This window comes from Phaseolus vulgaris, chromosome 11 (genome assembly GCF_000499845.2).
Source record: "Phaseolus vulgaris cultivar G19833 chromosome 11, P. vulgaris v2.0, whole genome shotgun sequence".
NCBI lineage: Eukaryota > Viridiplantae > Streptophyta > Magnoliopsida > Fabales > Fabaceae > Phaseolus > Phaseolus vulgaris.
Window position 1 is genome coordinate 20,688,706 of NC_023749.2, and position 11,443 is coordinate 20,700,148.

The 11,443-nt window shown below is 48.5% G+C and overlaps 1 protein-coding gene across 1 annotated transcript; it reads left to right on the forward strand.

The window, feature by feature from the left end:
* The first annotated feature begins 10,277 nt into the window (after positions 1-10,277).
* LOC137836697 (uncharacterized) lies at positions 10,278-11,207 on the forward strand. The gene has a single exon (XM_068645388.1). It carries the CDS (start codon positions 10,278-10,280, stop codon positions 11,205-11,207), a length of 930 nt encoding a protein of 309 aa, XP_068501489.1.
* The last annotated feature ends 236 nt before the right edge of the window (positions 11,208-11,443 follow it).

An 11,443-nucleotide genomic window follows, 5' to 3' on the forward strand; every position in this document is an offset into this window, starting at 1 on the left:
CCTGGCGGATGGCCTTCTCCCGCTGGATCCGACTGAGGCTAGGAAGGTAAAGAAGAATTCTAGCAAGTACACCCTGATTGATGGCGATCTGTACAGGTTTGGGTTCACTCACCCGCTCCTGGAATGCATACATGGCGAGAAGTGCACGAGAATCATGGCGGAGCTCCACGAAGGTATATGCGGAAGCCACGTCGGGGGTCGAGCTCTGGCCGCGAGGACTCTCCGTGCAGGATACTACTGGCCATCAATGAGAGAAGATTGCAAGAAGTATGCCCAATGTTGCAAACAATGCCAACAGCACGCCGATTGGCATAAGGCGCCTCCCGAGGAGTTGAAGTCGATCTATAGCCCTTGGCCGTTTCATACCTGGGGAATCGACATCCTGGGACCTTTCCCGCTGGCGATCAGGCAGATGAAGTACTTGGTGGTGGCGATTGAATATTTCACCAAGTGGATCGAAGCAGAACCAGTGGCCCAGATCACGGCAGACAAGATCGAAGGTTTCGTGTGGAAGAACATCGTGTGCCGGTTTGGAGTGCCTAAACGCCTGGTGTCAGATAATGGGACTCAGTTTGCGAGCCACCTGTTGAAGAAACTTTGCGAAGGGGTGGGAATTCAACAAGTGTTTGCATCCGTCGAGCACCCTCAGACAAATGGCCAGGTGGAGTCAGCTAATCGGGTGTTGTTGAGAGGTTTGAAGAGAAGGCTAGAAAAAGCCAAGGTAAGCTGGGCTGAGGAGGTGCCCCGTATAGTCTGGGCATACCATACCACAGAACAGTCAGGAACCCATGAGACCCCGTTCAGCCTAGTCTATGGGTGTGATGCGATGATTCCAGTAGAGATTCAGGAGAGCTCGCCGAGATTCCTGAGCTTTGTAGAGGAAGACTCGAATGAAGAGAGAAGGCTGAACCTGGACCTACTGGATGAGGTCAGGGAAGAGGCGAGACTGAAAGCTGAGGCGGTAAAGAGAAGGATTGAACGAAGGTACAACTCGAAGGTGATGCCAAGGCAATTTAGAGAAGGCGACCTGGTGTTGAGAAAAGCCCACCAGTACGAGATGGAGAATAAGCTGTCGCCTAAGGGGACGGGACCGTTCAGAATAACCGAGGCGCTCGGGAACGGCGCCTACCGCTTAGAGACACTGGAAGGAGGGGCGATCCATCGCACTTGGAACGCCACGCACTTGAAGTTGTATTACAGTTGAGAACTTTTGTAAGTAAAGACGAACACAAAAGTTATATTACAATGTTTCTGATAAAACAGTTTGAAGGGGGCACTCTTTTTTCCCTAAGGAGGGTTTTTAATGAGGCCACCCAATAAAAGAAGAGTTTACGAAGTATAAGGCGTTTTTAGATTGCATGCTTGCTGTTTTCCAAAAAGTTTTGAAGAAAGACCTTGTCACTTATACGTGATTTAAGGCGAGTAAAGATATATTGCATGCTTTCTAAAAAGTTTTTAAGTCCTCATCGTTTTTCGGCGATTGGAGGCATCAGTTAAAGTTTTTAAGTCCTCATCGTTTTTCGGCGATTGGAGGCATCAGTTAAAGTTTTAAGTCCTCATCGTTTTTCGGCGATTGGAGGCATCAGTTAAAGTTTTTAAGTCCTCATCGTTTTTCGGCGATCGGAGGCACCAGTTAAAAGACCTCAACGCCCTCGCGCGTCCTGAGGCAAGTTAAAGACCTCCTCGCCGTCGAGCGAGTGCAGGCGAGAAAGAGTGAAAGTCCTCAGTGTTTCTGGGGGCGAGAAGATGTAACCCCTGGAGCAATGTAGAGGCAAGTGAAAGTCCTCAGTGTTTCTGGGGGCGAGAAGATGTAACCCCTGGAGCAATGTAGAGGCAAGTGAAAGTCCTCAGTGTTTCTGGGGGCGAGAAGATGTAACCCCCGGGGCAATGTAGAGGCAAGTAAAAGTCCTTCGTGTTTCTGGGGGCGAGAAGATGTAACCCCTGGGGCAATGTAGAGGCATGATTCAAAGACCTTCTCGCCTGTGAGCGAGTTCAGGCGAGTAAAAGACCTCCTCGCCTATGCGCGAGTTCAGGCGAGTTAAAGACCTTCTCGCCTATGAGCGAGTTCAGGCAAGATAAAATCCTTCTCGTCTCGAACGAGTTCAGGTATGGTGTGGAGGGTGGAAGAAGTTCTGAGGGTGGCTAAGGTAGGTTCGAAGAGAACGCCTAGCCACCCGGTCTCTTGCTCTGAAGCACAAGGAGGTAGAGAAGGATCCGAAAGGCGTCTCTACCCCCAGATCAAAGAACAATGGCCAAGGCGTGAAGCCAGAAAGAAGCTGATCGCCAAAGTTTAAACAGAGGCGAAAAAGTTAAAAGACCCGTTTTGATGGAGCAGATCGGGTGAAGCAGTGTTTAATCCAGTAGCTGAGTCAAAGTTTGTTGCTTGAGGAGTCTTTTTACGCAAAGGTTTATTGCCTTAAGTTACGAGTTGATAAACGTGATTATTATTCGAAGTTGAGGTGATTCGAAGCAGTTAAGTCAAAGGTCGTGCCTACAGTTTTCCTAAGTTTTTTCTTTGGAATTAAGCAAGCAAGGAAAGTTGAAGCAGTTAAAGAAGTCATAAGAGGAAAAACGTAGACTTTGTCATTAACAGTGAATATCAGTTCAAAACATATGTACGAAAGGACATAAAGTCTATTACAAGTTATAATGCAAGGGAGAGTATGAAAGCGATGGATGAATTAAATTGATCAGTCTTCGGCAGGCACCACTTTTCCATCCACCACTTCATTATCCAGCGACACCATGCTGAGATCCAGGTCGGGGAACAAGCAAGCAAATTGTTCCCGTGCAGCTTCGAATCCAGCAGCCAGAATTTGAGCAGAGTTCAGCTTGAGTTCTTCAATCTGCTTCTGAAGTTCCTCAATCCGCTTCTTGAGACCTTCAGATTGCTCTTTCAGCTCCTTATTCTGTTGCTCCAACTCTTCAACCTGCTTCTTGAGTTGTTCGTTGGTCTCTTGAGCCTGGAGAAGGTCTTCAACAACCTTCTTAGATTCCGCTTGCACTTGGGCCAATTCAGTGGTTACCTTTCCTTTCTCTTCGTTGGCCTTGGCGAGATCAGCTATGGTGTCGTCCCTTGCCTTTTCCACCTGCCCAAGGAGGGTCTCTCGCTCGGCTGACCTTTTCTCTAATTTCTGCACCTTGACGGCGTCGGCCTTCATAAGAGCCTCCAGGTCAGCCACCTTGACGCGGTAAGGCACAATCTTGCTCTCTAGTTCGATCTTTTCTTGAGCAAGCTGTTGCACTTTGTGGCGGAGATCAGTGGCCTCTTTGCGCGCCAGCCTGAGCTCGGTGCTCATTGCGTCCTCCACTCGGGAGTGTTCAATCTCCGCCAACGTCAAGTTGAAAGACAACTTCTCCACCTCAACCCTCATGGTGCTGTTCTCTGTCTTGAGGTTGAAGAGGTCGTCTTGGAGCCTCCTAGTAGAGCTTTCTACAGCTCTGGTGATGATGGCAGGGATGTCTTCTGCTATCGTCTTTAGCTTAGCAGATAGAGGCTCCCACATCCTCGTGACCTCAAGGGGGAGGTTTGCTGCTTGTAGAGGCACTAGAGGCGCTGTGGGGGCCTGTTGTGGGTTTTCGTCGCCACCTTCCTTAGCTGGTTCTTCAGCGGGCACTTCTCGGCGTGGTGACGACATCGGGGATTCAGTGATCAGAATCGGTGAGGTATGAGCGACCTCATCCCCGATTGGAGCAACCTCTGCGGCTGAGGCATTTGAAGGGGGACCCCCTCCCGCTGATACATGTGGCGTGGAGGCGCTCGGGGGGTCCTCCATGAAGTTTGGCTCTTGGGCCTCAACCGCAGGCGGCGCAGTGGCTAGCGGGATAGCTTGGACTGGTGAAACAGGAGCTTGTGGGGGTGGCGATGATGGAGGAGGAGCAGGTGTGGATGGTGGCGTTGACGAGGGAAGAGGGGGTGGTGCAGGTGGTGAAGAAGGTGCCACCCTCTTCCTCTTTGTAACGAGGCCATCCTCAGTGACCTCGTCATCTTCTTCCTCATCCTCTTGGACTATCTGGGGAGCTTTCCTCTTAGCCCTCTTGAGGACAAGTTTCTTCCGCTGGGCGGCGGGTTGGACGTCGGAGGGTGCTGGGCCCTTAGGTGGCGATCGGCCCTGAGTGGCGGCGATCTCCACCATAGAGTTTGGCACTGTTTGAGAGCCCGTCGCCAGCCCGTGGGTTCGGGCGAGCGCCCTCAATTCAGCAAGCATGCCCTTGCCCAACATGTTATCTGCATGGAACGAAAATGCATGGGTTAACTCAAGCAGAAAACAAGTGCACAAGGCAGTATGCAGCAAGGCAGATGATCGGTGCAGGAAAAATAAAACCAAAGTCTTGCGCATAACGCACAAGACGCCCAGAAACAGTCCAATAGAAGCAGTATTAAAACAGCAGTTTAAATGTTCTAACCTATTCGAATTTCGAGTTGGTCCTCGTAGAATTCGAAGCATATCAGGGTGGTGGTAAGGAAAGTGATGTTGGCATCCGCGACCCTTTTCCAGAAAAGGCAGAGATCTCGGTCCAACGCTCCCATGCTGTCAGGACTTCTGGGTCTCCTAAAGCAGCTCTTGGACTCTTTCTTCCCCTTGTCCACCCAGTACAAGGGGAAGCCGTCGAGTAGGGAGTCGTCCTTGTCATTGGGGCGCACTTGGATGAACTTCCCTTTCCAGTCCTTATAGGATTGCTGGAAGATGGAGAAGATCGACCTCCCAGCAATCGCGTTCAAGCTAATCCACAGGCGGTCTCCTGGGTGCTTGGCTTCGAAGAGGAATAAAAATACGTCCACGGATGCGGGCAACCCCAGATGGTCGCACATCACTTGGAACGCTCGCACGAACGCCCAGCTGTTGGGATGGAGCTGGGCGGCGGCGATGTTAAGCTCGGTAAGGAGCTCCCTTTCGAAACGGGTGAAAGGGAACTTGAGCTTCACCTTCTTGAATAAGGTCGTGTAAACGAAGCAGAAGGGCCCATAAGCACTCACCTTGTCATCAGCACAAACAGGCAGATCGGGGGGGGCAAGGTAGCACTATCATCTTTTCGTCGTGCTCCTTATGAAATGATTGATGAAGCTCATCCCCCTTAGTCAGCCGCAAAACTGCTCCCGCAGTGTTCACAGAAGATGTCTCCCTCAGAAGGGTCGAGTTGGCCCAGGGATACAGGGTTTTGAAGTCTGGCAAGGGAACGGGGGCTCCTCCGGCGATGGGTGGAGTCGCCTGGGCCAGGTTAGGGCGGGACGACGCAGGCCTCTCAGCCTGGGAAGATGAAGCGCCACGAACTCGTGGTGGGTCGTGTGCTTGTGAAGGGGGGTTTCGTGATGAAGGAGGAGGATTCGGGGTGATCTTTGTGCGAGTCATTGTTGCAGCTGCAAAGGAAGAAGAAAAGGAAAAATGATCAGGGGTTACAAAGGCTGACTCGATCATGGAAGAAAGGTGAAAAACGAACGAACGTAGGTTCGTTGCGATGATTGACGAAGCCCTAAGTTACGTAGAAGGAGAAATGGAAAAAGCAACCCACAGCGTATGCACCAGACAGTTACAGGATGATGCAAATCGGCTAAAATGCAAGGAAAACCAGCAGAAGGAGGAAAGTAGGTACCTTTCGATGATCAGGAAGACGATGAAGGTTGATGATGGTTCGGGATGTTGAAGAGCGCTGAGAGAGAGTTTTTGCAGAAGAAGGTTAGAGGGTTCGTGAATGCGAGGGAAAGTGATGGAACAGTGTTGAGTGAAAATGGGTTTAAGAGTTTTTTCGAAATGGGTTTGGGAAGCGCAAACGGTAGCTGAAGGTAACCGTTGATGAAGCCACATGTCGAGTGATGGACGAGGGGTTTGGTGGAGCGTCAGAGCAGCAGAAAGTACAACCGCTTGGAATTCTGCGTCAGTGCCACGTAGACCGGTGTTGACGTGACTCTTTCAGTCTTTTCGCTGGACAAGTCTTCGCTTAAGACTGGGGGGCTTGTGTACCGCCCTGGTAGTCGGAAGTGATGACGTGGCGTCAAGCTACAGTATGGGCGTGTTGACAAGGCGCCAAGTTGGCAGAAAGGAAGGAAGTCGGGGGGCTCGTGAAGTCGCCAGTTATTAAGGTGGCGTGTTCCGATCACCGGGTTAAAGATGAAGTCACCAGATGTAAACTCAGGCGACCTTGAGATTGAAGATCGCTAGAGAAAGCACATCGCCAGAAATGAAGGTGGTGCAGATTATGAAGGCAGCCGGCGAGACCACAGGGAAGGTGTACGAAGGCACCCTAACTCGCCAGTTCCAGTAGAGATCGCACTCCCAAGTTGGCTATGTACTGGGCAATACCATGCATAGGTAACTTAGCAAAACGAGAGTAGAAGTGGCGCCCAAGTCAAGGAGGCTCCAGATGATGGCACGTGTACAGTTGGATGCGAGCCACGTGTCCAAGTCTGTAACTGCCAGGAGAGAGAAAGTCACCAGGTATATAAGAGTTCTTAACGAACTTTCGTAGGTACGCACGTTCAGAATATACTCTTTACGCTTGCGAGTTATAAAGCTTACTGTGAGAGAGGATTTGCACGGTTCTTGTTCTCTTAGTATTTGGTGATTCGGTCACTGACTTGGGCGTTGGAGTGCGATCGGCCGCAGCGGCGCCGCTCTGTTTCTTTTGCAGGTTCTTGAGGTGGATCTCGTAGAGGAACGGAGGTTTGAAGCGGTGCACACGTCGATCCTTTGACGAGGCAGTTTCCAGCGTTCTGGTCAACAGGCAGGATCAATGATAATGATTCATGCAGTTCAAGTGAGGAAAAATAAAGAGAAAAGGAAGATTTGAGCCATCTGATCAAGCTGTTGAAGAAAAATGAAGTCATTGAAGCTGAATCAATGATATGCAAAAGGTCAAAACAGTGAAAAGAAGTTTTCTTGATCAACAAGCAATTGACTCATTGAAGAAACAACACAAGGATAAGACCTTCCTTTTATTTGTTCTCAATTTTTCTATTTCAAAGTTCTTCTTATGATTTATTATCTTTCAATCAATGACATGTGCCTTAATCTGTTTTTGTTTATTGTTAAAAAAAATAAAATTAATTACAAAATCAAGTTTTTAACTGCTGCAGAAAAACAACCGATTGTTTCTTCGAAACAACCGATTGTTTTGAGTTTGACAGCACTGTGAAAGAATTGATTTAACTGAGTTTTTGAATTTCTAGTCGTTGCAGATATTTTTCAAAGGGAGAATCTTGGTCAAAGGATCTGTGATGGATGCTGATTACGTTCAGAGAGAAGTTACAACAGTCATAAAGGAATATATTCCAAAATCTTGGAAAATCAAAAGCCTTAATGACTAGTCAAAGATCACATGTGAAGACCATGTGATTTTCAGCTTTTTCTGACATTTTCAGTGCAGAACAGAGTCAAGTCCTCTCTCTGAAAATCAGGTACCCATTGAATGAAATTAAATTCAATTTGATTCTCTTACTGCTATAAAATCAGGTGCAGTTTTCTTTCATCAAGAACAACCAATTGCAACATCTCTTGCAACATCTCTTGCACTATCTCTTGAAAAATCTGGGTTTTGTGCTCTCCTCTGTTTTCGTCTCTGCTATCATGGAATCAACCCCTCCCACTGCTAAAAGAGTCAAAACCAGAGCTGTAAGGTCTGGAGGAAGGCTTGAAAGCTGGTTTTCTGGTGACACCGAGCTCATTGAGAAGTATAGATATGAAACAAGTGTCAAGAAGATAAACAACCCCAAGGTTATGTGCTTCAATTGGCTGAAGGATCAAAAGCTTGACAATGTGAGGAAGCTTCTCAAAGACCAGTCACTCAGAAAGTTTCTGGAGCTCAAAGGGAACATATATCCAGATTTGGTGAGGGTTTTCTATACCAATTTGAAGTTTGAAGGAAACAACTTGGTCTCTCATTGTGGAGATGGAGATAACCCATGAGGTTTGGGCTACTGTAGCTGGACTCAAGTTCTCTGGACTGAGAATCAATAAAGGAAATCTTGGTGTTGTAGAAGATTTCAACAAGATTCAGTTCTAACAAAAGTTGCTTGAAGAATAATCAAACTCAAGTTAGCACTTGTTCGGTTGGTGGCTTGAAGCTAGATGAGAGGCTGCTTGCTCTCATTGTAACGTGGATCCTAACTCCTAGGGGGAGCAATCACTCTGTGTTGACTGAAGAAGATCTGGTTTACATCTTCTGCATTACCAAGAAAGTGAAGATCAATTGGATTCACATAATCAAAGAACATATGCAAAAAGCCATGAGGTTAGGTGATTACCATTATCCCTATGCTGTTTTAATATCTAAGTTTCTACTCTATTTTGAAGTTAATCTTGAAGATGAAACTTCTGAGCTAGTCAAGTCAACTCAAGAGTTGAACAATGGATCACTCAGCAAGATGGGCTTCACAAAAATAGGTGGAAAGTGGTTAAGTAAGGATGGTGATCATGGTGCCTCATCAAGTGGTGCTGCCAATCTTGAACCAGATGAAGCTGCTGATATAGATGTTCAACATGAAGATCCAACTGAAGATTTTCAAGATGCTGGACCTAGCACTGAAGATGGAAATCAAAGAGAAAGAATGCAAACCATGTCACCTTTTGAAAGACTCATGGTGAATAGGCTTGATAGCTTTGCTGAAAATCAAAGGAGCCTTCATGATCTGTGTGTTAGCAACTTTCAAAGGATTGACACAAGGTTTAACAACATGGATGCAAGGTTTATGACTCTGGATGAACAAATTGAAGTTGTCCAGAATCAGATCTTTGATCTTCAGTTTGCTGATGAAGAAGATTGAAGAAAAACAACCGATTGAAAATCGAAACAATCGATTGTTTTTGGCTGTTCTCTTTTCTGTTTTTTTTAAAAAAAAATTCTTTCCTTCTGCTGTTGCTGTTTTATTCTGATGTAATATGAACTATGTTTTATTTTATCTCTTATCTTTGCCTATTTGTGAAGACAAATAGGGGGAGATATATGTTGTGTTTGAAGTTTGTTAATTTTCTGTTTTTCATAGTGTTAAAAACATGTGTAACATGAAGTTTGACTCTGATATTAACTTGTACCGTCCCGTATCCGGGCGTTGACAAAGTCAAGGTAAAAGTCAACGTCTGGAGTCAAAGTCAACACAAGGCGTCGCCTAGGTGAAGAGACGCCAAGTGCCAGCGTCGCCAAGGCAAGGCGTCGCCTAGGTGAAGGCGTCGCCCAACCAGGGCGTCGCCAAGATCAAATATCACTAAGGCAAGACAATCACAGTGTGGTTCCCCGATACCCATGGGTAGGAAAGACCATGGAGGGAACGACGCCGTAGGAAGGCCTCAGGTCTCGATGATCCGGGGTAGTGATAAAGAGAAGAGAAAGGTGGCTTCAAGGCCGTAGTGACAGCACCAGTGTAGGGCAGCCTGACTCGTGAAGTACCCCTCCCGCCCCAGAGACGCCTTTGTGACAGATACGACTCAAGAGGAGGGTCACGCCCAGGGTAGCCAGGTGCAGGGTATAAGAGGAAGGCAGATACGCTCTCAAAGTGAGTGACTAGATGATTGGGGGCATGAGTTGGCACCCAAAAAGTCACCCCTTGCGCAGTAGCACTCCCAAGCAGGAGGACTCACACGAGGAAACGCCCCCAGATGGGGTCATGGCGCTGTGAGGCCCTCCACGTGTACAGCAGCCAGGTCAGAATAGAAACGCCATCTAGCCAGGTACTAGGTAATTAAAGTCATTTAATACAGTTTCCGTTTCGAGCGTTTAAGGTACTATAAAGGCTCCCGAGCGTTTTTAACGTCTTAAATGCGCTACGTTTTATAATTAAATGCGCTACGTTTTATGATTAAAGGCACTTTAAATGCTAGGGTAGTTTAAATAGCGCCTGAGATGTTGGGAAGGGGGTTCGAACTTTTGGCAAATTTTCCAGAATCTCTCTAGTTGCTGGCTCGATCCTTGAGGTTACGTACAAGGGACTGGGGAAAGATCTTTGCCAGAACGAGAAAATATACACTAGACATAGTTTCATTTTTACCACCTTCAGAGTGCCACACGCGGTGCTCCGATACGGAGGTGCATAGTTTTGGTGTTTCTTGCTGGCTGACTTGAGCGTCGGAGTGCAAACGGCCGCTAGGGTTTGTCCTTCTTTGCAGGAATCCACAGGCAACCAGTGGGAAGGAGTCCCTAGCCGACGGTTGAGGTCGCGCACGAAGACGTCCCAGGTCAACCGGACGGAACATTTGGCACCCACCGTGGGGCCGATATAAAACATTGGTCCCGTCGCAAGTTTGGAAAGATCTATCAGGTCGCGATAACGATCGAGGAAGTAGTGAAGAATGGCCACCACAAGACGAGGTACTGCGCGTGCAGCGCTAGAACAACTGTCCATGCAGCAGGTCTTGGAGATAATGCGGGGGCTGCAAGATGATATGGCGGAGTCGAAGTTGGAACAGGAACGCATGCAAGCGGATCTCGAAGCCTCGCATGTGAGGAATGAATTGCTCCATCGTATAAATGAGGAGTTGCGCCGGGGCTTGCGGAATAATCGGGGGCAACGCGAACATGACGAGATGGAGAACCTCTCCCCGCCAAGGGAGATTTCCACTCCCTTCTCGCAGGAGATTCTAGATGCAGTGATCCCCAACACATTCGCAGGGCCCAAGGTGATCTTCACCGGGATGGAGGATCCTGAGGTGCATCTCTCTGCATTTCACACACAGATGGTCTTGGTAGGCGGCTCCGACGCTGCCAAGTGCAAGCTCTTTATGAGCACCCTGACGGGGATGGCTATGGATTGGTTCATCAGCCTCCCGGACGGCCATATCACCTCCTTCCGACAACTGTCGCGGTTGTTCAGGGAACAATACCTAGCAAACAAGGCCCTGCCGCCGGTTTCCTACGACCTGTTTGATGTGAAACAGTACCAAGGGGAGACCCTAAAGGAATACATCAACCGCTTTGGGGCCCAGGTAGTAAAGGTTGGTACGTCAGAGGAGCCCATGATCGTGTACGCATTCGTGAAAGGTGTATGCCCCGACCCTTTTGGCGAATCCATCATTCGCAATCGCCCTAGGACTTTCGCTGAAATACGCCGTCGGGCGGTGAAGCATATCGCTTCTGAGGGAGAAGTGTGTGAGAAGCGCACCAGCGTCGTGCCCTCACGCCCGAGAGGACCGACACGAACTCAGCCCGTCAGGGTCAATGAGACCACGACAGGAAGGAAGAAACCAGAGGGGAGACGCCCCTACGAGGCCAGAAAGCCCTAGCCCCGCGGTCCAGCAGGGGGCGATCGCCCGGCCAGAGAGAGGGCGAGGCTGGCGAGATACAATTTTGTGGTGGAATTGAAGGACCTGATCGCCGTGCCTAATATAGCTGAGAGGTTGAGGCGACGAACGAAGTCTGATAAGGTGTTAGGGCCTCGGAAAGACTCTTGGTGTGAGTTCCACGAGGCTTTCGGTCACCACATTGATAACTGCCTGTCGCTGGGTTACCAGCTAGATAT

What these genes read in the sequence shown, in the direction of transcription:
- LOC137836697 (XM_068645388.1), top strand. Translation starts at nt 10,278, where the DNA reads ATGGCCACCACAAGACGAGGTACTGCGCGTGCAGCGCTAGAACAACTG.